Source organism: Talpa europaea (genome assembly GCF_964194135.1).
Source record: "Talpa europaea genome assembly, chromosome: 10".
Classification (NCBI taxonomy): Eukaryota; Metazoa; Chordata; class Mammalia; order Eulipotyphla; family Talpidae; genus Talpa; species Talpa europaea.
Genome location: NC_140077.1, coordinates 29,042,660 through 29,070,658, shown reverse-complemented (window position 1 = coordinate 29,070,658; position 27,999 = coordinate 29,042,660). Strand labels below are relative to the sequence as shown.

General features: G+C 37.8%; 1 protein-coding gene across 3 annotated transcripts; it reads left to right on the top strand.

Moving 5' to 3' along the window:
- Positions 1 to 13: 13 nt before the first annotated feature.
- On the top strand, positions 14 to 27,911 carry ZFAND4 (zinc finger AN1-type containing 4; the record flags this gene model as incomplete). 3 transcript variants are annotated; one of them, XM_084245009.1, is made up of 9 exons in its annotated part: positions 14 to 275; positions 10,288 to 10,363; positions 11,302 to 11,369; positions 14,820 to 15,006; positions 20,039 to 20,186; positions 22,341 to 23,516; positions 24,018 to 24,072; positions 26,690 to 26,807; positions 27,776 to 27,911. In XM_084245009.1, the coding sequence occupies 9 exons, from the start codon at positions 14 to 16 to the stop codon at positions 27,909 to 27,911; spliced, it is 2,226 nt and encodes a 741-aa protein (XP_084101135.1). The 3 variants fall into 3 exon arrangements, with proteins under 3 accessions (XP_084101135.1, XP_084101136.1, XP_084101137.1); XM_084245010.1 differs by having other exon boundaries at positions 92 to 275; positions 19,991 to 20,186; XM_084245011.1 differs by lacking the exon at positions 14 to 275 and having other exon boundaries at positions 10,302 to 10,363; positions 14,793 to 15,006.
- Positions 27,912 to 27,999: the final 88 nt, after the last annotated feature.

Here is a 27,999-nt window from a genome sequence, read left to right as displayed (position 1 = left end):
ATATATATTACCAATGTTCAAGGCTAATGTGGTTGGAACTGGAATACAGTTGCCGACAACATATTCCAGAGGAATTAGAAAAGTCAGAGTAATGGATAACAGAAAAGAACCTCCATTCTTCAATGAAGATAACGTGGAATCATTTTACTACAAGCTTCCTTTCTACGCTACCATGGAACTCTTCATTGAAACATTAACTGGAACTTGTTTTGAGCTGAGAGTTTCACCCTTTGAAGCTGTTATTTCTGTGAAAGCAAAAATTCAAAGATTGGAAGGTACTAGTATAATAATTTATTCACTTTTCTTTTGGAGAAAGTGTGAAACATACGTGGAATTAAAAAAAATACTGGACTCCCTCTTCCCCCCATACACACTCCTTACTCAGCTTTGACAATTTTCAACTCATGAACTATCGTGTTCCCTCAGCACCATTCCTCTTCTGTCAGATTCTTTTGACTCAAATCCCTGGTGTCATGTTAATAGTGTGAAGTAGTATTTTTTTTTTTTTTAATAGAGGCATGTTTTATTTTTTTTTATTTGTTTGTTTGTACATGCACTGGGTACAGTCAGAAGCGTGGGAGGGTGAGAGAATTCACCAGAGCCAGAGCGGCGGGCAGAGCAGGCAGAAGGACCGAAGTACACTGCTGAGGGGAGCAGCGGGCGGCAGGAGAGGTCTGCGCGCCATGTGGGACCCTCCTCCGGTGACATGTGGGACCCTCCTCCGGTGGCCGGGGAGCAGCCGGGGATCGAACCAGCGCCGCAGAGGCCGTGGGCAGCTTCGCAACCCAGCGCTCAACCGCTGCGCCACTGGGGAGGCCCTAGTGTGAAGTAGTATTTTAAAAGAGTTTCTCAATGGGTTATTGAGGTATACAAACTCTGCTATAAGTACCTTACAGCTTTTAATGGGAAATAGTAATTGAGTTCCCTTATAGTGTCCTTGTTTATGTTTATATACTGCTTTGTGAATTTTTTTTTTTTTTAATTTGGAGATTTTCTGAGAAGAGTTTTTGACTTACATTTACATTTATTTAATATTTCCTAAGAATAACAGGTATACTGAATATTGTATAAAATCTTTCTTGTGGTATGTGTGTTTGTGGAAAGTATATTAATTTAATTTGTATTAAAAGTAGTCTTTTTCTTTGTACTTTTCAGATTTCTGAAAAAAGTGATATTTGCCACTTACAGTTGTTAAAATCCAGTATTGACTAGAAAATTAAATTATTCCATATTACAGTAAGTGGTTCTTTGCTTTTCAAGTCAGCTGCAACTTGCTTATAATTAAAGGTAGCTACTAGCATTGCCCTCCAGCTGAAATTAAATTCTGAATTATAGAAGGATGAGAGGAGGCTTGAAATTTTTTAGCTTTGTAAATCAAGTATCCTGGTATAAGTTTGTGAATTGCTGTTCCTCCAAATACTTTCTATTTAAGTTAGTGGTCAGCTGACCATGTCAACTGTGGCACACAAAGCTTTTGCCCTCTCAAGTCATGTGGTGAGATATGGAATCAGAATAGTTTATTTTGCTTTGTCTTTTTATTTATAGGATGGTTGTAATCTCTTTTTAAGAGCAGAAAGTTGAAACCCTCTTGTGTTCTGGATAATCTCTTTATCCCTACCCCCCATTTTATGCATTTTGAGTAATCTCTGTTCAGCTAAGCTTTTTAGAGAACGTCCATTTTAGGTCTCAATGTAAAAGAGTAAACTTGAGTTTAGAAAAGATTGGGGACTCACGTAAAGGAAATATTTAGTTACTGACAGAGTTGGGACCAGAGCCAAGATGGAGATTTTTTGTTCTCTGAGGAGGAGTTATTGTTGCATTAAAATCTGTGGCTTTGTAGTTATTAGAGAGTTCAATACTAGTTTAGATATTTTTAAACAAATACAGTTATTGAGAAATGAAGTAATATGTAAAATGCCAACTGTCATAACAAAATATCATAGACTGTGTGGCTTAAACAACAGAAATTTCTTTTCTCACTATTCTAGAGGGCCAGGAACAGGGTATTGGCATCATCAAGTTCTGATGAGGAAGGAGTTTCTTCCTCACATTTAGATAGCCACCTTCTTGCTGTGTCTTTGTATGGAGGAGAGAGAGAAAGAGTGAGTGACCTTTCATAAGGGCACTCATCCCACTCTGGGGGCCCCACCCTCATGGCGTCATTTAAACCTAATTTTTCTCCCAAAGGCCTTGTCTATAAGTATCATCACACTGGGGGTTAGGAATTCCAGATATAAACTGGGAGTGAGGGGCTACACCATGGCTCCTACCACTAGTGGCCAAAAGATCTTAATTCCAATTCCCGTTCCCATCTTGTTGCCCCTTACCATTTTGTTTCCTGTTACTGTTACTTCTTAATAGTTTCTTGTAAGCTCCTGGATCCCTGGACAGTGGGAGTTGTATTCTTTAGAAGACTTGCAAAGAGCATCATTCATGGGAAATAGATCTTTGCTTTTTTTTTTTTTTTAAAGATTTTTTTTTTTTTATACAATAGCTAGGGTACAGGACAGAGGCGTGGGAGGGTGAGAGGATTCACCAGAGACAGAGTGGGGAGCAGAACAGACCGAAAGCACAGCTTAGGGGAGCAGTGGGCGTGACAGGAGAGGTCTGCACCATCTGGGAATCTCCCTGGCCAGCCAGGAATCGAACCCGTGCTGCAGAGGCTGAAGACAGCTTCATAGCGCTACACTCAACTGCTGCACCACCAGGGAGGCCTGACCTTTGCATTTTCTACCCAGGAAGACATGTGGGGTTAACATGTTGGGTAAGACTCTCTAAGATTGAGGGTTACAGATAGGGAGGATAAGAAGGTTATACCTGCTTAAAACACTGCTTGTTTTAATCCTGCAGGAAAATGGGTGCTCTGCTAGACTGCTTTTCCTTTTGGGAAGCTTTTGGTGAGTCCAGAACTAGGACCTAGTGGGCAACAAAGAGGGTGGATGGAGGGCACTGTGAAGATAGGATTGAAGGAATGTGCTTGACTAGGAATGAGGAGACTGTAATTTCTTTCTCGTTTAATCTTATTCCTAATGACAAGAACACTTTCAGGTTACTAGCTGAGCAAATTACTTAACCTCTCTTCCCCTCAATTGTGCTCAGTTGAAATGGGAATAATAATAGTATATAATAATAATAATAATAGAACTCTCAAAGAGTTCTTAGGATTAAATGTAAAACATTTAGCAGAGCATCTGCTTTATCTATCATAGGAAAATGGTTAGTCTGTGGAGATAGTACAATAATATACTAGAGCTGTGCACTTGGGAGGAGATGTAATTTAACTCTGAGTTTCCAAGAAAAGCAAATTCTTTAGAATTTTACTACCTAGAGCAGTGGTCTACAAAGAAGAGAACATACTACTCAGAGAATGTGAAAAGATCATCCAGTGTAATTTGCAAAGAAAAAGTGTGCCAAGGAATATAAGGGATTGTCGGTGGTTCTTTATTGTCACGGTAGTGAATTCCCATCTAGTTCTTGGCATTATTGCTCTTTGATAAACATGTCTCTTCTGTATGGAGGATAGGATTTTTTTCCTGGTCCTCTTTTGAGTAGGTGGGACTATGTTACTAGATTTTGCTAATGAGCTAGGAATGGAAGTCTCCATCAGCCTGAGTCCCTGAGTGAGTATAGGAAACAAAGCCCCAATCCCACAGTGATAAGCAGTGAACATGTAACTTGAACAAGAAGTCATTGTTTTAAGTCACTGATGTTTTGGGGGTGGTTTGGGATAGGTTCAGCATAACCTATTTTATTCTGACACGGGGATTCTTCTTTTTTTTTTTTGGCTATATAGAGAATTGAATAGATACTGAAGTATCTTGTCTTTTCTCAGTAAAATAATTTCATGTAATACATTTTTATATACCCATAAGCCTTTTGATTTCTTGATCTAGGTCTATCTTTCTCTATGCTAATATCACATATTTAGTTATAATATGATTTGTAAGTTTTGATCATTGGTGGTGTCCATGCACATTAAGGAGTGTTACGTTTTCTTGGAGACCTGACTCCTAGTTTGTTTTTTCTTGAGTGCTGGATTTTGTCAAATGCACTTTCTGCATCTGTTGAGATGATCATGTGACATGTGCCTTTGTCCTTTATTAATATGCTGTTATGTTGATTTTTATGTTGACACAATCATGCATTCCTGGCATGAATTGCTCTTAGTCGTGCTTTTAAATAAGCTTTAAATATACAGCTAGATTATGTTTGCTAATATTGTTGAGGATATTTAAAGCTATACTCAAAGCATATTGGCCTGTAATTTTATTTTCCTGTAATATCTTTGTCTTGCTTTAATAATTTTAGTAATACTGGTTTGAAAGAATGATTTGGGAAGTGTTTCATCCTCTTATTTTCCCCCTTATTTATCTTTTTAGTTATGTATTTTTGAGTTGTTTTCTTTGTGGTTGCCCTTGGTAAACAGCATGTTAATTTATAAACAATCCAGTTCAGATTACTACCATTCAATAATGTACAAAAGCATTGTTGCTAAATAGCTTTGTCCTCCTATTCATGCTTTATTGTTATACATTGTATCTTTCTATACTTGTCCATCAACATATATTTATAACTATTTTTTGTACACTTGTTTTTAAATCAGATAGGACAAAAGAGTAATTACAAACAAAACATGTCTTTTATGTTTATGGATGAAGTTGTCTTTATCAGTATCCTTTATTACTTTGTGTGAATTCAAATTAGTCTGTAGTGTCCCTTTACTTTATCTTAAAGGATTTCTTTTCATATTTGTTGTCTGCTAGTGATGAACTCTCTCATTTTTGTTTGCCTGGAATTGTCTTAATTTCTTCATATTTTTGAAGGTTAATTTCATTATATATAGAATTATTGTTGAGAGGTTTTTTCCTTTTGGTAATTTCAATGTGTCATCTAAGTTCCTAATTATGTGGAGTCCATTGAAGTTCTTGGACACGTAGATTAATGTTTTTCATCATATGAATTTTTGTCCCTTATTTTTTAAATGTTTTTTGATTTTTTATCTCTAGGATACCTAACATTTGTTGAAAGCATAATTTTGAATTGTTTTCTGACTATAATATGCAGTTGACCCCTGAACAAATGTGGGGGTTGGGGTACTTACCCTTTGTGCAGTTGAAAATCTGAGTATAACTTGACTCTCTGAGAACATAACTACAGTTGTCCCTCGGTATCTGTGTGTGTTGGTTTCATGATCCCCCACAGACACCAATCAGGGTGGCTCAAGGCTCTTAGAATCTGCCCTCCCTACCCATGGGTTATGTATGCATGGTGGGATTCAAGCAACTGATATCCAGTGTGAATTGAATCCAGTGTGAATGGACTGTCTGGGAATATGGAGGACCAACTGTATTTATTGAAAAATATCCCCTGTAAGTGGACTCAAGTAGGTCAGAAATCCGTGTTGTTCAAGAGTTAACTCTACTTTTTTATTTAAATCACTTAATTCCTTATTCAAAACCCTCCAGTGGCTTCCCATCACACTCAAAATAAAATCTCAACTCATTACTGTTGCATTTAAAGACTTACCTATACATGACTTAAACCTTTCATTACGCTGCAATTCTGCTTGAGGCACATTTCAAGTCCAGCTTCTTCCTTCCTGATAATATCTGCTCCTACAGCTGTCCTTATTGTTTTTCTAACCTTATGAAAAGTCTCACTTTATTTCCTCATTCCTTTCTTGACCACTTATAAAATTAACCCCTGTCCCAATTATACCTATCACTGTTGTTTTATCCAGCTGTATTGTTTTCATCATGTTGAGTAACCTGGCATTATAGATAAATATATGGATGAATGGATAGAGTAATTAGCAGCTTTACAGAAAAATTCTTTTAAAGTAAAATCTAAGCTATATATGGGCAGGGGGTCCCCCCTCCCCTTTAATCACCAATGTTTTTAGGAACTCCAAAGTGATGGTTAATAGTTCTTAGCTGTATCTAATTGCTGTGTGGACTTTTGATGCAGACTATTTTTCTATTTAAATATTAAAATTAAAAGTAAAATATATACTATTTTTTCTTTAGTTTACTCTTACTACCTTTTTTTACCTTCTTTTTTGCTTTTACTGAAATACATTCCTACAGTGTTTTCAAAAATATTTTGAAATTTTGTAATATTTGTACTTAGCATATAATATAAACCATAAGAATTAAGGTAGAAATTAGCAGTGTTGATTAGAAATACATGTGTTCAGTATAACAAGGAACCAGGAATAAAAAAGCTCAATTTTTTTAAGTAAGCTTTTTTAAAATTAGTTAATATTTATTAGAACAATGTTGAGTTCACAACAAAAGTGAGCAAAGGTACAGCGTTTTCATTGACTCTATATTTGAATGTTTGGATGGCATAGTGTCAACATTTGCTGACAAAGTAAATAGTAGTATCTGAGAGCAAGAGAGGTGTCAGGGGTAACTCCATGACATTTGACCTGAGCCACTTGAATGGATGGAGTTGTCATTAATTGAGATGGGTAAGTCTGGAGCAGAAGCAGATCTGGAGGAGTTTGGATTTGGGCATTGTAATTTTGAGATACTGGGATATGTTGAATAGGCTGTATATGCTTGCATAGAATTGAGGAAAGGGAGGCAAAGGAGAGCAATTTGAGTCTTCAGTGTTTAGCTGATAGGATGAAATCTCAGAGAGAGTAAATGTACATTGAAAAAGATAAGCTAGCCAATGATACTTCAAAATTAAGAGTTAAGGGATTTGAGGCTGACCAGCCAAGGAGCTTGAGAGCATACAGCCAATCAGATAATAATAAAACCAAGCGTATGTGGTATCTTATTAATTTCTGATTTAAGCCTCCCTTTTTTGATTGCTTTTTATACTAAATAATATATATTGGACATTACCTTTTTTATGGCAAACTTTTTTCTTCTGTGTTTTCTTACTGTGTTATTTCTTTACAGTTCAAAGAAGTTCCTTTAACATTTCTTGGATTGCTAGCTTAGTGGTGATATCTTTTTGTTCTTGCTTCTCTGGCTAACTCTTAATCTCTCCTTCAATTCTGAATGTTAACCTTGTTGGGTAAAGTATTCGTGGTTGCAAGTGTTTTCCTTTCAACATTCTTTTGTCCCAAAAGTTTCTGTTGAAAAATTCTACTGCTGTTTCCTTTTATGTGAAAGGCTGCTTTTTTTCTCATTTCTTGATTTTTTTTAATTTCTTTTCCCCACCGCCATCCTTTTTTTTTCTTTCTATATCCTTTCTTCGTTTGTATTTCCTTCTTAACCTCAGAGCCCTCATGGTGTTTATTGATATCTATTAATTAGTGTATTTTATTTTATCAATCATCTGTTATATGAATGCCCAGTAATATTTTTTAACCATACTAACGTGCTTTTAGTGTACATAATTCTTTCAAAATTCCTCAATTTTGTTGGAAATTACTGTATTTCATCTTTTCTTATGACTGAATAGTACTCCATAGAGTGGACCTACCATATCTTATCAATTCAGTTATTTATTGATAGGCATTTAGGCTGCTTTCAGATCCTGGCTATAGCAAAAACTGCTGATACAAACATTGTAGAACATATGTATTTTTTCGTGTTGATGATTTCCTGTTCTTTTGGTAGATGCTCAAGAGTGGGATTGCTGGGTAGTACGGTATTTCCATTTTTATATTTTTAAATTTTTTTTTAAAGATTGATTTATTTGGGCCTCCCCTGGTAGCGCAGCGGTTGATCGCTGGGCTGCAAAGCTGCCCGCAGCCTCTGCAGCACCAGTTCGATCCCCGGCTGCCGGCGAGGGTCCCACATGGCACGCAGACCTCTCCTGCCACCCTCTGCTCCCCTCAGCAGTGTACTTGGTCAGTCTGCCTGTTCTGTTCCCCACTCTGATGAATTCTCTCACCCTCCTGCGTTTCTGACTGTACCCAGTGCTTTTATAAATAAATAAATAAATCTTTAAAAAAAAGATTGATTGATTGATTTATACAAGAACCAGGGTACAGACCAGATGTGCGGGAGGGCGAGAGGATTCACCAGAGACAGAGCGGGGAACACAACAGGCAGACTGACGAAATACACTGCTGAGGGGAGAGCAGGTGAGACAGGAGAGGTCTATGCACCATGTGGGACTGTCGCCGGCTGGTCAGGATCAAACCGGCACTGCAGAGGCTGCAGACAGCTTCACAGCATGGTGCTCAACCACCTGTGCCACCAGGAGAGGCCCAACTGGTAAAATAATTTTGATTGAAAAGATGTTCTAGACACTTTTAACATTTAAAAAAATATTAAAATCTTAAAAAAAAAGATTTATTTATTTTTGCATAGAAGAACTGGGGTGTAGGCCAAAGGTGCCAGGGGTGAGAGGATTCACCAGAGACAGAGTGGGGTGCAGAACAGGTGGATTTACTGAAATACACTGTTAAGGGCAGCGGCGGAGACAGGAGAGGTCTGCTGCACCATATGTGGGTCAGCTCCTCGGCCTAGGGATTGAACTCATGCCATCATGGTAACAGTGCTGAGACTTAACCCCTAGGACACCAGGAAGGCCCCTAAAAAATATTAAATTTTTTTTTTGAGATTTATTCTACTTATTTATGCATACCAGAGCTGGGGGTTAGGCCAGGGGTGCGGGGTTTGGGGTGAGAGGATTCAACCCAAACCCAAACCCAAAAAGACTTAAAAGTCTTTTACTGAATTTTTTTTAATCTGAAAGCAAAAGAAATGAACTATTTAATTTGGCAGGCATATGTTCCCGGAAGCCTTTTGGGCTGTATTCCATGATGATCTTTTGAAACATTTTTTTAAAATATTTATTTATTTAGTCATACAAGCACTGGGTATAGTCAGAAGCGCGGGAGGGCAAGAGAATTCACCAGAGCCAGAGCAGAGAGTTGAACAGGCAGAGTGAGGAAGTACACTGCTGAGGGGAGCAGCGGGCGGCAGGAGAGGTCTGCGTGCCATGTGGGACCCCCACCCGGTGGCCGGGGATCAAACCGGCGCTGCAGAGGCTGTGGGCAGCTTCGCAACCCAGCGCTCAACCGCTGCACCACAGGGGAGGCCCTCTTTTGAAACATTTGGTGAACATTTAGATGTTCAGATGTTCAGGTCTGCTAACAGGCAACACTACTGAAACAGATACCACAGTTACTTATACTTTATGGAGGCTGATTTTTAGAGCCTGATTAGCATAGAGGTTAAAATCACAATTTCTGGGACTTCATGTCTCTAGTCCACATATTTTCTGTGAGTGACTTAATCTCTTGATCCTTCAGGTGAAATGAGCATAATATTGTTGCCCACTGCACAAGAATGTTGCTGCAATTAAATCATGATAAGTCAAATAAATTATAAGTCAAATAACTAATAACTGCCTGGTTTATAATAACAAACACTAACATGTAGTACTTACCATTATTATTTTAGTTAACTTATTTTGGAGTATCATAAGCCAAAGGAATTCAAGAAAACAATATGTGAGATATTTGAAAAGGATTTTGTCAATGTAATTACCCATTAAATATTCTATTGAGTAGATAAATAGTGTAAACTGTCTTTGGACATGTCAGATGTGCAGTTTGTTTTTAAAAAGCTAATTGTGCCAGAGTATGGAATCTGCCTAAATATTCCTTTACCATCACACAAATTAAACTATCTTGTGGACTAATTTTCAGCATTGAGAAATGTCCATAATGTACTTTTAAGAGTAAATATAACTAAATGCAGCATTTAGAACTGTCTTCTGTCTGGCCTTAAATCTTAAACTCTTCCAGACTTATTTCATGTGATCCTTTTAAAGATTTTCCTGATCTAACACTTTGTGTCAAGGCCAGAGAGTTACTAAAACATAACTATTCCATAGTGAGTGAATTAGACTACATCTTTTTTTTTTTTTTTAAGATTTGTTTATTGATTGATTGATACATACATACATACAAGCACTGGGTACAGTCAGAAGTGCGGGAGGGTGAGAGAATTCACCAGAGCCAGAGCGGGGAGCAGAGCAGGCAGAAGGACCGAAGTACACTGCTGAGGGGAGCAGCGGGCGGCAGGAGAGGTCTGCGCGCCACGTGGGACCCTCCTCCGGTGGCCGGGGAGCAGCTGGGGATCGAACCGGCGCTGTAGAGGCTGCGGGCAGCTTCGCAACCCAGCGCTCAACCGCTGCGCCACCGGGGAGGCCCCTAGACTACATCTTTTTTTGTCACTTTTTACCTCATTCTGTAAGTTTTAGCTAAGCAGCTAGCCTTCAATTTAGAAGTGTCCTTCATAAGTAGTTTTGTATCATACTCTTTTGAAGATTTATTGAATTTTTAACCATTTTTTATAACCTTCCTCTAAGGTATTTCCATCTGTCAGCAACACTTAATTTGGAATAACATGGAACTTGAAGATGATTATTGCTTGAATGATTACAAGTGAGTGTAATTGCATATTAGCTGTTTTATAGATGTTCAATATTATGACTCCATGTACCAGTATTTTTATTCTGAATCCTTGAAGCATGTCTCATCTTCTAAATAGTTTTGATCTCTAGATTTCAGTGTCAGTCCTGAACTTTAAGATGTGTTGGCTCCATACCCTGTACTACTCGATTTTATTCTTCTGATTCTTTATTATTCATACCAAATTGTTTATCCCTTGTCTGTTTAGATCTTCCTCTTCTTATTGTTCCTTATTTACTCCTTTCTTTGAATATTGACCTATTTCCACTTGGCTGCTTTTCTTTCCATTTTCACGAAAGTATTGGTGAGAAAATATTGTTCTTCACCATGTCTTTCCTTTTTCATTATGCTTGCCTTCTGCTACTAAGTGACATTGTGTGCACCACTGATAGCAGGATACACTGTTCACCTTTTGTCTGTTTCTCCCTTCTCTCTTCTAATTATATACTCTTGGGGGCAAAGCAGTTAGAGACAAAGTGGAATAGCTGGGAAAGAGCATTGGGTATTGGGAGACCTTGTAGATTTGCTATTTTCCTATTTTCTACTTTATTATACAGATGTTATTTTCCAACACTTTGCATCTTCGACAAGCCTCTTTTCTTCTCAGGGACTCTTTTTTTTCCTTATGTGTCAAATGAAGAGGCTGAGCCATATGATTACAGAGATCCTTTCCAGTGTTTTAATTCTGGAATTTCATGTCATGTTTAAGAGTTATGAGAACTTCACTTTTCCATCATTTATATAAGTAAATAGTTAGCATTTTATACTTATGAATATTATTGCTGTGTCTTTTTTTTATATAGTAGAGAATAGGCACTGTGCCTGACAAACCAGGACATAATTGTGTGTGTGTGTATAATGTTGAATGCATTTTGATGATTATGGTTTATTTTTGTGTTAACTATCCACAGCATTTCAGAAGGTTGTACCTTGAAGCTGGTATTGGCTATGCGTGGTGGACCTATAAATACTAGAAGAGGTAGGCATGTTAAAATTATATTAAATTATCCTGATAATAATAACCTCCAAGCCAGTTTTTTATAGCCTTGGGTTATAGTCAGATTTTCTGTTATTAAGTCTAGAAGAACCACATTTGTTTCTTTAGACATTGTTCTGTAAAATCTAAATGTACTCATTCTAGAAAATCTCATGATTCCTGTTCAATCCAGGGAGGTTTAAAAATAAACCTTACCAGTATAGGGAAGAGAAAATAGGATGTCACAGTATAAATAATATGTTGTTATTGTGTTTATGTTCATAGCAGTCTTGTTGCTTTTGTTATTCACTCTTTTGAATCTTCAATTCTGGGTGGTAGTGATTATTACAGAAAATTCCAAAGATGACTGTTAGCTTGGTTTGTGATACATTTGAGTTTATGGATATATTCATGGTCCTGTTAATTCCTTTTTACAGAATATGGTGGGGTCTGGGAATCAATTCAATCATTCAGCAAATACATGTAAAGTATCTATTAGATGCCTAGTGCTGTGTTCCAAGTGCAGTAAACTTTAGAAAAAGCCCCTGCTTCAAACACTTCCCACAATAAACATGTAAAGAGGTAATGTGATACTATCTGTTGAAATAGAAGAGTAGGAAGATGATTGTGAATGGGCCTTCAGAGAAGATGAGCGGAGACTTCATTAACAAAAAAAAGTTCTGAGCTTGACAAGAGCTGAAAGTGTTCCTATTAGTCCCTGACTCAGGTATGTTACATGCATCCCCGCCAGCTAAAGTCATCCTTAGATTATTCAGAGCATTCCTGCTCTGTGGACTCATTTTGGGAAGGTCTGCATATTTGTTTGATTCTTTATTAACCTGGAAACCGAAGGTTAAGTATTGATTCCACTACAGGCTTGTTTCTTCCACAAGACAAATTTTATCTCTATGTTTCATAATCTTGGCTAGAAAATAGGGTTATTACTATCTTTTTCCTAGTTAATTTCTAGTTATTTCAAGCGTATTTTGTGAAGTGTGTTACTTTGATTGTTGGCTTGTTTTGGATAGGTTAGAAAAAACAAAGATAATAGTGTTAGCGCTGATTAATTAGTACTCCTAATAGAAAGTCCTTTCTATTAATTGGAACTACTAAACTATCCTACATGACATAAGATGATTATAGTAGCAAATCTGTGGGTAGTATAAGGACCATAAGTGTTTACTGAGACACTATGGTAAGATATAGTATATAGTGTCCAATCACCTGAATTCCATTGTGGTTTACTAAGGATAAAATTATGTTTGTGAGGAGGAGTTTAAGTGCTACAGATTCTAAGTTAGATATATATGTATATTTTTGAAAATTCCATTGTGAAAATGAAAGGCAGCAATACCTTTTGGTAGTTGAAGCTTTATAATACCTTTTCCCAACAACTTTCTGTTCCTTGTTTGTGAATTAGAAAATCAGCACCTCGAAACTGTTTTAATATTTTAAATTTTTAATAATTTTGCCTTTATTAAATCATTGTTTTAAAGTTAAAAGCATTCTGTTACCTACCTTATATCATTAGCAGCTTCATGGGGAAAAAAAACAAACTGTATGCAGATCTAGAACTTCTCTATATTGTATTTGAGAAACCATTTAAAGCTACTTAGTCTCAAAAATCATTTAACTTTTTTTTTTTGGGGGGGGGGTGGGGGACCCTCGCCAGTGGCCGGGGATTGAGCTGGTGCTTCAGAGGCTGTGGGCAGTCTTGCAACCCAGTGCTCAACCGCTGCGCCACCAGGGGAGGCCCAAAAAAAATCATTTAACTTTTAAAGTTGATTCTGAAATAGCTATTACCAGAACACCTTAGAAAATACTTAGTTTTTAAAATAAAAAAACTTAGTTTTTTAGAACTAAATTTTGTTCTATATATGCAGTGTTTTATACCTGATGAAATTGAAATGGTTTTTCTGTTCTGAAAAGATGTGTACATACATACACATATTCAATCCATGTGCTTCCTTAAGTAAGGCATACTATGTTGGTTTAAGCAAGACTTCCATGTGACTTTAGTAATGGCAATAACATTTCCATTTTTTTAATTAATGCAATGTGGAAAGTGTATTAACTTAAAAATGGTGAGAACTTGTTACAAAAATGTCTTTTAATAGTCCCATGTTTTGTGCCTATGAAAGAGCCAGTCAAGTGTTTTTAATTTTTAAAAATTTATTTATTTATATATATTTTACATCATTGTTCATTTTTGTACATTTGCTTTTCCCCTCAGATATAGTCCCTGTAAAATTCCCACCACCAGTTCACCCATGCACATCACCATAGTTCCTTGTGCTCTTCCCTCCCGTTTTGATCTTTCCCTCCCCTCCCCCCACAAAATGTCTCTGCCAATCAGGTATTTTTTAATATAAGCTAAATCTTGTATTTCTAAAGTTTTTGTGTTTTAGTAGTGGTGGTATTGAATTTAGAATATAGGAACATCTTCAATGTTTTTATATTCTTGCTTTTAGAGTGTAGTATGTCATTGCAGTAACCTTTTTAAAAGGTAATACAACATTGTGATTCTGTTAATAAATAAGCTGATTGAAAGTTACAAAGTTTGGAAAATTGTTGTCTTTTTTAGGAGCTAGTGTTAGGGAGCAAGTGTTTCTGCACCTTGACATGAGAATGTCTTTGGGAGCGAACTTCATTTTTTTGTAACCTTTATGTCGACTCCCAAGTCTGGGATTCTGAGGCTTTTAGAACACTCCCTACATGAGCCAGCAATCTCCTGAGACCCCTTGCGACCCCACCACAGGTGTAGAATCTGTAGCTGCTATGGACAAGAATGAATCATAATGATGACTACAGTATTATTCAAACCTGAGGACAATTGTGGGCCCTACAACCTAGGGGGATTTGGAGTGGCCCCAGTTCATGTGCTCTGACAAAATGGACACTTGGATACCTATAAGGACAATTGGGGTCCTGGAAGAATGCTTTCAAGAAACATGCTGACTTGCAAACCTTGCAGTTTTATTAAGCTAAGTCGCCCCCTAGTGTTCTGAGTTATTGTGTACGTTTTTCTCTTTTCTCTTTTTTTTTTTTTTTTTTTTTTTTAAGAACTGGGGTACAGGTCAGAGGCATGGGAGAGTGAGAGAATTCACCAGAGACAGAGTGGAGAGCAGAACAGGCAGACAGACGGAAGACACTGCTGAGGGGATCAGCGGGCGAGGCAGGAGAGATCTGCTGCGCCATGTGGGTTTTGCCCTGGCTGGCCAGGAATCCAACTACACTGCAGAGGCTGCGGACAGATTCACAGCACGGCGCTCAACCTGCTGCACCTTCTGGGGAGGCCCTATAGTGTACTTCTAATTATCTAATTTCATGTCAAGAAATAACTCTTAAGAATCAGCCTATATATACGACCAGAAAGAAAAAGAGAGATTGACTTCACTTGCTTCTTATTTCTTATGTCTCTGAAAGCCTGTTTATCAATTTTTCCATTTGTAGTTCCTATGGAAGATCCACTTAGGGAGATGGCTGAGTACATGGATTCCAATCAAGATGAGGTTTGGGAGAAGACCACCTGCAACAAACAAGTTACATTTTTGGTATACCGAGAAGGCGATCAATTGAATTTCTTTCGTGTAGTTGATAGGGGAGATGGAACTTTAACACCCTTATCTGAATCTTTAAGGTAAATAGGTTTTTGTCACTTTAGAGGAGAACATCATATGAAATGCTCATAAACTTTTATATTTACTTTGTGTTATCAAAATAATTTTATATTTACAAGACTAACGAAACATCATGCGTATTCTTCTACCCCCTGACCCTGTAATTTGAAGTTGTCCTTCAGAGATTGCTGTTTAGGAAATAATTTCTAAAACTGAAATTTCTTTATGGAGTAGTACTTTTTTTCCTAAAAAAGATTTATTTCTGTCACTTTATGAAACTCTAACATGCCTTCTAGATTACAGTCTTGTTATAATAGTGTGTTTTTATCCAACCTTGGCATAATAGAAAGGGTTGAGCCTAAAGTTGCTATCATTTTTTCAAAACTTTGCTGCTTTTGGGATAAACGAATCTCTTTATTTCTATGGTCTCGTTTTACTCTCTAAAAGGGAAGTTTTGTTATATTACTTCTAAAATCAGAAAGAAAGAGTACTTAGCTAGGCAAAAGAACAATAGGGGATTGGACAGAATAACCTCTAAGTTTTTGTGCACACTTACTGTGATTCGTTTATTCCTTTTGCTTTAAGCCACTAAACGTTTACTGAACTTTATAATTTTATAACTTTACAAACTGGGTTACAAAGATGATTGTTCCTCCTCTCATGTGGCACATACAATCTGCTATAGGTAGGATACATAATATAACTTCGGAGATTATTATAAAAAGTTATCAACATCTCTGGACAACCTTTGTTGCCCTTTGTTTGAGGGGCCTTTATTTTTCTTGAAGGGAAAAAGAAGTTAGGCAAAACCTGTGATATGAAGTGACCTTTTTTTTTAAGATTTATTTATTTATTTATTTATACAAGCACTGGGTACAGTCAGAAGCGTGGGAGGGTGAGAGAATTCACCAGAGCCAGAGGGGAGAGCAGAGCAGGCAGACTGATGAAGTACACCGCTGAGGGGAGCAGCGGGGGGCAGGAGAGGTCTTCGTGCCATGTGGGACCCTCACCCGGTGGCCGGGGATCGAACCAGTGCTGCAGAGGCTGCGGGCAGCTTTGCAACCCAGCGCTCAACCGCTGCACCACCGGGGAGGCCCAGAAGTGACCTTTTTTTTTTTTTTTTAAAAGATTTCTTTATGCATACAAGAACTAGGGTACAGGCCAGAGGTATGGGGGGTGGTGAGAGAATTCACTAGAGACAGAGTGGGGAACAGAAAAGGCAGATTGACTAAATACACTGCTGAGTGGAGCAGCGGGCGAGGCAGGAGAGGTCTGCTGTGCCATGTGGGTCACCTCCCAGGCCGGGGATTGAACTTGTGCTTTAGTGGCTGCGGTGAGTTTCATAGTTTGCATCTTAACCCTCTGCGCCACCAGGGAGGCCCCTGAAATGACCTTAAATTAGGGATAGACACTGGACAGACAGACAAAAAAAGGAAAGGTATTATAAGTAATCAGATTTAATCCCACAATATATATAGCTAATGGCAAGACCATTCAGCAAAAAACTTGTAGTCTGGAAAACAGTTTCTGTGGGTCAGGAGTCTAGACATAGTACTCTATGCAGGGTCTCAGAAAACTGTAATCAAAGTATTGACAAAGGTGCATAGATAATCTTTCAAGTTCATTCACATTTGGCATAATTCGTTTCCTGGTGGTATGTAACTGAGAGCCCTGACATTTTACTGACTGTAACTAGAGGGCTCCACCAGTTCCCTTTTGATGAATTCAGAACCAGCTGATTGGGGGCATGAATTACACCTGCAAAATCCTTTTATGCTTGCCGTATTCTGTTGACTAGATGCAAATCACAGGTCGTGTCCACTCTTAAGGGTAGGAGATTATACAGGGGTCTGAGCTCCAGGGATCTAAAATCTGAGAAGGTTTCTGCCCACCACAGAGTGTTATGTGAAGAAAGACTCCTTTGTGGTCACAGAAAGTAGTGTTGCAATAAATGTTACATTTGCCTATCTCTTAAGACTTAGAAAAATAAACATAGTATTCATGAAAATATTTAGAATATTTGAATGTAAAGATATTTTTGGATTAAGTTTATAAATTACTATGTTATCCTTCTCTAGTTACATATTTCCATTTGAAAAAAATTGTGATTGGCTTTTAACTGATCTCATGATTCTGTGCTTTGTAAGACAAAACACAATAATGGGTTCTTTGAAAAAATTAGTTGAATTTTTTTTTTTAAAAGATTTATTTATTTTGGGCCTCCCCGGTGGCGCAGCGGTTGAGCGCTGGGTTGCGAAGCTGCCCGCAGCCTCTGCAGCACCGGTTCAATCCCCGGCTGCTCCCCGGCCACCAGAGGAGGGTCCCACATGGCGCGCAGACCTCTCCTGCCGCCCGCTGCTCCCCTCAGCAGTGTACTTCGGTCCTGCTGCCTGTTCTGCTCCCCGCTCTGGCTCTGGTGAATTCTCTCACCCTCCTGCGCTTCTGACTGTACCAGTGCTTGTATAAATAAATAAATAAATCTTTTTTAAAAAAAAAATTATTTATTTATACAAGAACTGGGGTACAGGCCAGATTTGTGGGAGGATGAGAGGATTCACCAGAGACAGAGTGGGGAACAGAACAGGCAGACTCACTGAAATACACTGCTGAGAGGAGCAGCGGGCGACACAGGAGAGGTCCACCCCGCCATGTGGGTTGCTCCGTGGCCAGGGGAGATTGAACCAGTACTGCAGAGGCTGCGGACGGCTTCATAGTGCTGCGCTTAACTGCCTGCGCCACCAGGGAGGCCCAAAAAATTAGGTGAATTTAAAGGCTTTTTATCCTTTAAATGCATCCATTGAATTATTTATCATGATTGTACATTTTTACAAACACTATTCTCCATAGAGAAATTAAGTAAAGGGCTAGTTTTTTAATCACAGGAAGATTGAGTCAGAACCTCTTTCAGTATTCAAGGGTTAAAATTAAAACACTTCATGATTTAACAAAAAAGTACTTAAATAATACAAGGTAACTAAAAATAGATTGAGTCATTTCATTTCCAACTCCAAGGGTGAACTTGAAGATATTTTCACTCAGCTCTCCTTTTCAAGTATAGCTAACTTTTAGACAAAAATCTCTCACTTATTTGGGTATACAAGCACTATACTGTAAGGTCTGTTGTTGGTGCTTGAGGAAGCAGCAGGAAGTAGTATAAAGAGTAGACTTTGGAACCAGATGCGGGATTTGAATTTTAGGCCCACCATCTGCTAATTCTCTGGTCTGAGCAAAAGCAACCTTTCTCAATTACAGTGTCTTAATTTATAAAATGGGCTATAATATCACCTTAAATGGGGACATTTTAATGCCACCTTTTATGAGGATTAGAAGTAATATGTAGGGCCTCCCCGGTGGCGCAGCGGTTGAGCGCTGGGTTGCGAAGCCGCCCGTGGCCTCTGCGGCGCCGGTTCGATCCCCGGCTGCTCCCCGGCCACCAGAGGAGGGTCCCACATGGCGCGCAGACCTCTCCTGCCGCCCGCTGCTCCCCTCAGCAGTGTACTTCGGTCCTTCTGCCTGCTCTGCTCCCCGCTCTGGCTCTGGTGAATTCTCTCACCCTCCCGCGCTTCTGACTGTACCCAGTGCATGTATAAAAAAATAAATAAATAAATAAATAAATAAATAAAACATGCCTCTATATATAAAAAAAAAAAAAAAAAAAGAAGTAATATGTAAGTAATATGTGAAAAGTGCCTGGTAGTAGGCAGTCAGTAAATGGTAGTAATGTTACTAATTTAGTAGTGTCAATTTTCATACTTTGGTAGGCAGCTACAATAGGTAAAAGTGTTGGTCACAAGTCAACAACTTAGGGACTGAGTTGCTTATGGAGACCAGTTCCTGCCATTCTTCCTTTTGATACCTATGCCTGCTGTGCCTGTAATTAACTCATGAATTAACTCCTGTAAAATTCAAGATTGGGCCTATTAATTTTTGATTTTTTTATTTGATGGTGCTATGTGCTTCTGAAGGGTTGTAGAATAGACCCTATTAAGGCTAGCCTCAATTATTTCCACTGTTTACAACCATATAGAACAGGAAATCTTATTAAACTTGATACTTCTACATAGACATAAACCTGGCATAGTGACTAATATACATTCTCACTCTGCCCTATTTAAAAATTCTACTCCTCAAATATGCCTAGCTTGTGTTTTTTTCCCCAGATCCTTTTCAGTATGATTTTCCCAATATTGAAAAAATTGAATGAAATTTCAGCAATGTCTGTTCAGTTCAGCAAACATTGATTAGATGTGTTCTAGGCATCTTACCAGGTGCTGAGACTTGGAAGATGAATAAAACTTAATGTTTGCTTTCAACGTTCTTCCATATGAGTAAGAAGGAAAGGTACATTGTATGTATGTGAGGATAGTGTGATAAATACCTTTATAGTATGTAGTCAAAGAGAAGATACTCCAAAAAATAATTATGTTGAGGTATGACTAAATGTGTCATGGTGATTGATCATTTAATTGAAATGTTTTACTTGTCTAATTTGTGTTATGACTTAACAGGAATATCTTTTTTCATGCTAAATCTGTACTATTCTTATTGGTTACGTTTCCAAATATACTGACAAAAATCTTAAGTTACCTGTTATTTTGTTGTTAATAGAAAATGTTCTGATACACTGTCACTTCCATTTTTAGTGAAAATTTTCTGAAGGTGAATAAAATTCTAGACTTCTATGTCACTTTCTTTTTCACTCTGGTTAATGGATCAGTTTGTGCTCTAGGTTACACAATTATTAGTTTTGACTGATAATTTCAAATCAGAACCTTTTTGTGGAACTGGATTTTTGCTTCTGTGGGAATGGTATAGCAGGTGCCAAAAAAACTTCACATACCATATACTTACTTCAGAAAAACTCAGCTTTGGTAATGCTAGATCATGATGTTGATCCTATTTTTTCCCCATAAAATATATTGTAAATTGCATTTACATTGACAAATGGATTTGTTGTCTTCCTTTTAGCAGTATATATATTTATTGCACATAGAATATTTTTAGTCATTGGGCAGGTACCAAACACAATAATAATTGCCATTTTCTTTGCAGTGGTGGTTCTGTGTATAGTTTGTATACTGATGAAGATGAAGAAATTGAGTCTTCTCCTTCTGGGCAACAGATAATTGAAAATTCAATAACTATGAATAAGATGAAGCTGCTGAAGGCTAAGATGGAGAACATGAATCTCAGCCAAAAGGTGAAGCTTTTGGCACTTGGTCAGGCCTTTTTCTCTCTTACCCCTGCAGGGCTCACAGCATTGAGGTCTGTTGGTAATTGTGAAAAAGTTTATAAGATATTAATCATTTCAAGTTTCTGGCCTCAGTTATTTATTGAGATTAAAAGTATGATTGATCTTTAAGATCATTAACACATCTAATGTGATTATGCTACAATTAAAATAATTCATGATTTAAAAATATTTCATAGTTCTGGGGCTAAGAAGGATAATGAGATAGCTTGCTCTTAATCTTACAGTAAGATTGTAATCTTACAGTACTGTAATCTTACAGTACTTACAATGAATGTCTCCTCTTTCTGGGTGTTAATAACAAGTATGCCTATGTTCAACTTTACTCAATATTGTCAGTTTTCCAAAGTGATATCAAATAATTGACCCAATTTACATTCTTTTCCTTCCTTCTCTCCCTCCCTCCCTCGATTCCTCCCTTCCTACTGCCCTCTCTTGCTCCATACTCTTACTTGTCTCTTATCACAGGCAATTTGAAGTTAATTTTATCTCTCTGGAAGTACTGATGAAAGCATGGGTTATAGGTGTTTTTGTTTGCCTGTGTTTTTGATCTGTGTTTTCTTGGACGATGCATGGAGAAATTAAGATTGAAGCTGACACCATTAATCTTTATAGATTGGAAATCATCACTTTCATTTTTGAAGAATATTTTTGCTGACTATAGAATTGCAGATTGGCAAGATAGTGACCCTAACATAAAAGCAGCTATGGGGGCTAGCGTATCTTTCCAAAGTTCTTCTTTCTTTGCATTCCTACCTCCTCTAGTTTTTGCCTTAGTTGGTGTCCAGTGAATTATGTGACTTTTCTTAATATTTCTAGATTGGGAATATTGGGAGGCCATCCGGTGTTCCATCCCATTCGAATGCTCATAACAGCTCATATCTGAAAGATAAAAGCTCAGACTTCTCTTTAATTTTCAACTGTATCTAAAACATCATAAATTGTGATTTTTTTAATGAAAACCTATGCCCAGGGCCCCTAAAAAATCCGCCAGTTTTTGTAGCTTTAATCATTGGTAAGATTTATTACAACAAAAGGGTACAAAGAATAATCAGCAAAGGGAAAGACATGAGATAAAGTCCTGAGGAAACAAGGCACAAGCTTCCTGAAGTCCTTTCCCAGTGTAGGGCTTTTATTATATTTCTTATGTGCTTAATTTCCCTCAGTGAGTTGTGGCAATACATATGGAATGGTGCCTATCGGGGAAGATCGTTAGACACTCTGTTTCCAGCGATTTTATAGGCTGCCTGGCATGTATCAAAATTCCAGACTTCCAGGAGGGAAGCCAAAATTCAGCATGAACCATATAGTTTGCACATACCGTTTAAGCACAGTGCTCATATGAATTAATGTGGTGGGAACCCTTCCAAAATATAGGTTCCCTGAAGCCAACCAAGATCCAACCTTGTAACCAGTTCCTTTCAAAGAGCATTTTAAACTGGTAACTCTTGGGCCTCCCTGGTGACGCAGCGGGTTGAGCACAGCGCTGTGAAGCTGTCCGCAGCCTCTGCAGCGCAGGTTCGATTCCTGGCCAGCCAGGGAGATAACCCACATGGCGCGGCAGACTTCTCCTGTCTTGTCCGCTGCTCCCCTCAGCAGTGTACTTTGGTCCTTCTGCCTGTTCTGCTCCCTACTGTCTCTGGTGAATACTCTCATCTTCCCGTGCCTCTGGCCTGTACCCCAGCGCTTGTGTAAATAAATAAAATTTAAAAAAAAAACAACCTTGTAACTCTTTTTTATAGTACCTATCTAGCCAAATATTACTGATCTTTCTACAAAAACTTGGAGATTACAGATCAATAGTGCCATATATAACATAATTAATGTTTTCTTTATAACAAAACTCTGCCAGGTAATCATAGAGAGTAAATCAGACAAATTTATTTTCCTTTAACATTCTCAGAAAATTATACTCAATGAAGGAAGACAGCAAAATTCTTCTTAATCATAAGCTTAAGATTTTTATCTTTTAAAATACCTTAAATTGAGGTAATCGAAATGACAATATGTTACAGTAAGTGACATTTTCTTCATTAATTTTTGCTAATGGGGAGAGAACATGACTGTGTAAAGGAATTATATATATTTACTCTTTCCTTTTAGCCTAAGAAAACTGTCAAAGTAAAACCTCGTCCACCTATAGCTCCTCGACCATCTAGTAGTTCCACAGCAGCTGCTCGCCACAGATTGTTAAGGGTTCTCCCCCACATTGGGCAGTCTTGTTTACCTTCTCCCGGGAATCCATATCTACCTGAAACCTCCACCAATGCAATTTCAAGTTTGGCAACTCTGCCCTCTGCTGATAGACCCGTATCATCTATCACTAGTGATTTTCTTAAGGAAGATGGTAACTGGGAGAATAACACACAATCTCATTCCAATAGTAACATCAAATTACCACCTCAGATACCCCATATGGAATTTGAAAATGATAAAGAGCTTGCTGATTCTATTCTCCATCTTGGATCATCCCTGGCTAGGAGGACGAAACATTTTCCAGGAAATTTGTCATCTAATAATGAGGATGACACTGTGTTATTTCCAGCTTCAGAAGACTGTATAACGGAAGAATCACTTCTACCTGAAGTGGGTTCGTTTGCTTCATTTATAGAAGGAAACATTGATGAACAGAGCAGTGACTTAGAAGGCATGCAGAAGGTAAATCCAGAATTCTTACTCACTAATGGTGATAAAGGGTTGAAAGCTACAGAGCAGCATTTAAAAAGTGTTGCAAGAGTATTATGTCACGAATCAGTAGACACTACAGTTCTTAACCACCGTGAATTAAGTCCTCACAAGAATAGACTCTTGTCACCTCTCCGCTGTTCTGCACCAATGTCACTACCTAATTCTCTGATGAAACCACAAAGACAGTCTAAATGCTTTGAGTCTGGGAACCTCCAGTCTTCTGCTCCACAAAATATGCTTCGGTCATTGGATGTTAGAAATATAACTGATTCTTCTTTCCCTAGGACTACTCGCTTTCGAGCTGTTAAAGTTGATTCACCTGGGAAAAAATCTGATATTATTTCTAAAGGTGAAGCTCGGGATATCACAGAAATAGCCAACAAGGCTTCCAAAGAGCCTGTTGGTTGTGTAAACAATATAGGTTTTCTTGCTTCGCTGGCCAGGAGTGCAAGCAGAGACAGTTCACAGAGCACACATGGGGTAGGCAGGCTTCGGACCCCTGGAATCACTCTGTCCTCAAACCTCCAACATTTTCAAGATGAAAACCTTAGGAAAAGTTCTCCCCAGTTAGAGCCTACAGATTTTTTTCTAGTAAGTATTTGCCTTTCAGTTATCCTTGTATTTGCTCAGTTATCCTTGTGGTGACTTAATATCTGTAAAATTTGTTTTTTATTTACATAAATAAGGTAGCCTAAGATTGTATTATTAGTTTCTCTTAAAATGTTTAACTAGCTTATGGAAAATCTCTTTTGACATTCCAATTTAGGATTCAACAATGTTTTAGTCCTACATTGAGAACTATAATTTGAAAATAATTTCATGTAAACAATTTAGCATATATTTTTAAAGACTAAATATTTTCATTGATCTTTTTTTCTAAATAAGGAAACTTACTTGACCTATCAAATTTTATTCTCCTAGAGATAAGTAATAAGTACAGTATTGCTAGATAGGAGCATTGGGTTCCAAGTTAATTTAAAATAAAAACCCAGTAGTGTTTTCATAATAAAATACAAGTATTTCATGTTTGATCATCTTTTCTCCTATTCTCTATTAACTCACCTCTACAGATGTCTTGTTTTTTAATTATAGTCTTCCCATGGTATTGGAATGAATGGAAATAATACTGCAGCAGGGAAAAGAGTAGGTAAGCTATAGATAATTTTGAAGACAATTTAAGACTGTTAATCATATTATGCGTGCAGTTGAATTTTAAAAGAGAAATGAGAAGAACATTCTTTCTAGTATGTACAGAGTAAATTTTCCTAAACTTTGTTCTATTTAGGAAATGATTATGAGGGGCCTCCCTGGTGGTGCAGGGGTTAAAGTCTCAATGTAACCAAGCTATCACCAGCCACTGAGGCATGAATTCGATCTGCTGCCAGGGAGTTGACCCACATGGCGCAGCAGACCACTCCTGTCTTCCCCACTGCTCCCCTCAGCAGTGTATTTCAGTAGATTTGCCTATTCTGCTCCACACTCTCTCTAGTGAATCCTCTCACCCCTCCAAACCTCTGGCCTACACCCCTGTTATTCTATGCATTCAGGGTGGGTATGATGTGGAAAATGACAAGAAATGATTCGAAAAGTGGGAAAGGTTATCAAGTCCAAGGAATTTAAACTTTTCCTGTTGGTAGTAGGGAACCAATATGTTAGTACTAGTTTTTAGCCTGGAGTAGATGACAAGTAAATTGTTTTCTCTGGTTGATAGAAAATATATAGAAACTTTTCTTAAGAGAAGTCTGTAGTTGTCTTTCTTATCTGGCACTTCTCTGTGTCATCTTATACCTATCTCTGCACATTCAGAAGAGTTCTCAAATTAAAAAAAATATATAGGAAATGTTGCATTAAGCACCTCCAAGAAATAAAAAAAAATGAAACTATGACTACACTGTACTAAATTATCAACAGTTTAATCTACTATTGTTTAGGTAAGTGTATCCTAAGTGTCAATTTCAAAGTTAATTGCAATTAGTTTAGTTTCCAGAGGATATCCAATAATACATGCCTTTCCTTTATAGCTTTTGCAAAAGCTTATTTTACTTTTATTTTTCAAGAAGTGGGAAGTACCTCTGTGAAATATTCATTCAATTTCCATGTGAATATTCAGTTTTCCCAGTATCATTTGTTAAAATTTGATCCATCTAAGTAGAGCACTTGAAGAAGAAAGTGCTTATTAACTGTGTTGATACCCTAGCACGATAGAATTCATTCAGTTATGTTTAAATATTGCTTAAAGGATTTTTTTTTAAGTTGAGGAAACATTGGTTTACAATACTGTGTAAGTTTCAAGAGTACACCATCACACCTCTGACCATATCTGCTTTACACCACAGGTCTGTCTATTTTTGTTTTCTTTGTTTGATTCTTAATCCTTGAGTTGTCAGCAAACTGAGTATTTGTACTTTTGTGACAGCTGTGGACAGTGACTCAGCCTCTGCTTCTGAGTAGGTTTTGTTGGAATTTTGTTCACCTCTGGTAGTATTTACTTAGTAATTAAAGAAAGTGATTTCATTTTTTCTTGTAACAGATTTGCCCTTATTTTTATGGTAAAAAAATCAAGTTGCGGGCCTCCCCGGTGGCGCAGCGGTTGAGCGCTGGGTTGCGAAGCTGCGCGCGGCCTCTGCGGCGCCGGTTCGATCCCCGGCTGCTCCCCGGCCACCAGAGGAGGGTCCCACATGGCGCGCAGACCTCTCCTGCCGCCCGCTGCTCCCCTCAGCAGTGTACTTCGGTCCTTCTGCCTGCTCTGCTCCCCGCTCTGGCTCTGGTGAATTCTCTCACCCTCCCTCCCCGCACTTCTGACTGTACCCAGTGCTTGTATAAACAAAACAAACAAACAAACCAGCAAACAAATAAATAAAGCATGCCTCTAAAAAAAAAAAAAAAAATCAAGTTGCATGTAGCAGATCATTTATATTTTTTGAAATGGAGCAGCACACCTTACTAGTCACTATTGCTAATATATTTATATAATTAAAGCATGTAAAATTTTCAGAATGCTTTTTATATGTGAGACCTGAGTTGACCAGTTAGCTTAAAAATAAACAAATTGCAGTTTGAAAGAGTAAATAACTGCTTGTGGTTTTATGAGTTTCATTTTTGTGATGTCATCAGGATTAAAAGACCAGTTTCATGATATTCTGGTGCTCCTTCTTGCTGTGAATAAACAGGGTGATTGTATTTTGTGTAGTTTCTCACAAACCTCATAAATACAATTTTTGAATCAGAAGTTTTTCTTGATTCTCTGTCAAAGTTTGTTGTACTTTATATATACTAATTGTCTTTAAAAATAATCAGATAAGGGCTTCCCTGGTGGCACAAGGGGTTAATACACAGCACTATGCAGCTATCCACAGCCACTGCAGCCCAAGTTCTATTCCCAGCCAGGGAGCTACCCACATGGCGCAGCAGACCTCTCCTGACTCGCCCACTGCAGTGTATTTCAGTCAGTCTGCCTGTTCTGTTCCCCACTCTGTCTCCGGTTAATCCTCTCCCCTCCCCTCCCCCCTGCACCTCTGGCCTATACCCCAGTTCTTGTATTCATAAATAAATAGATCTTAAAAAAAATCAGATTAGTAGTGCTTTGTAAAAAGTTCTAAAAATATAAATCCCAGTCAGTGGAAACCCACCACATCTTTAAAAATATAATTTTTTTATGGCATGGAAGTTTTCTGTAACAGGAATGTGTTTTGTGTTTTGCTTAATAATATTGCACATTTAGAATTTAATGTCTGTATTAATCAAGATGCCCTTTCTCTAAACAGGAGAATGTACTCATCATCTTCCACCTGTGAGAGCCCCTATTCAAACAAAGAAGAAAACTACAAAGCATTGTTTTCTTTGTGGAAAGAAAACTGGACTGGCTACTAGCTACGAATGCAGGCAGGTTGGCCAGCTGGAGAAGTGGTTTCTCTGTTGTGACCCAGTTGGAGATTATACAGTATAGGATATTCTTTAAATTGGCTACTTACCACATCATTAAGATGATGTTTGAATACCAGCTGTCAGTTGAACTTCTAGTTAACTGATGGAAAGAGCAAGTAGACAGATCAGGAGTTTCCAAACTCATGAAATGCTCCTTTGCCCTTTATGTTAGATTTAAACCAATAGGAGAATGTCCTTTCTTTGTCTTATGATAGATGGCACTTGGTTTTATTTCACTGTGGTTTGGAAGAGCCCCTTTCCCAAGGTTATATTTTAAGTTGAACCAAAAAAGGGACCAAAATTTAAAGTTTAAAGTACTATAATTTTAATAATTATATGGCACACTCTTATTTCAAAACAGATACATAATGTATTTATGAAAAATAATGAATTTTTTTCTATCCATAATTATTTCATTAGTATTGATGAATGTGCTCCAAGAATGGTATTTGCCTTGAGGTTGAGACCAATTATTGAAGATAACAACTGCTGTTTTAGAGTCTATGCTATTCAAATGGAAACATCTTATTTTGAGACTAGAGATAGTTTTAAAATCCTGTCATGACATAGTTGGGTTTTATATTTTGTTTTCTCATAATACTGAATTTCTCAGAAATTCAGAATTCTCCCTAGTTCACTAGATATAAGAGAAATGGTGTGCATACTTATCAGCTTTTGCAATTTTGCTACACTGGAAAGGTCTGTACCCTGTTTCATTTCATCATGGATTCTCTATTATAAACTCTCATATTCTTGGACAATTAACTTGCTTTTTTGGGGGGTGCTTGTGGTTCTTTTTATGAGGGGAAGGGTCATGCCAACCAAAGGGTTCCTGTTGGACTACCTGAAGTTGAGCTCTAATCACTCAAAGAGATGAGCCTCTAACAGAAATGTGACCATTCACATAAACTTTTTTTGTGCTTTAGATGTGGAAACAACTTCTGTGCATCACATCGCTATGCAGAAACTCATGGCTGCACCTATGACTACAAGAGTGCAGGGAGGAGATACTTACAGGAGGCAAATCCTGTGGTTAACGCACCAAAACTTCCAAAAATCTAACTTTGCTCTACGCCTACCTGTTTTGCTGAGGAATCGTATTATAGTGACAGAAGAAATACTGTTCAGGCTGCATTATTTTTGCTCAACT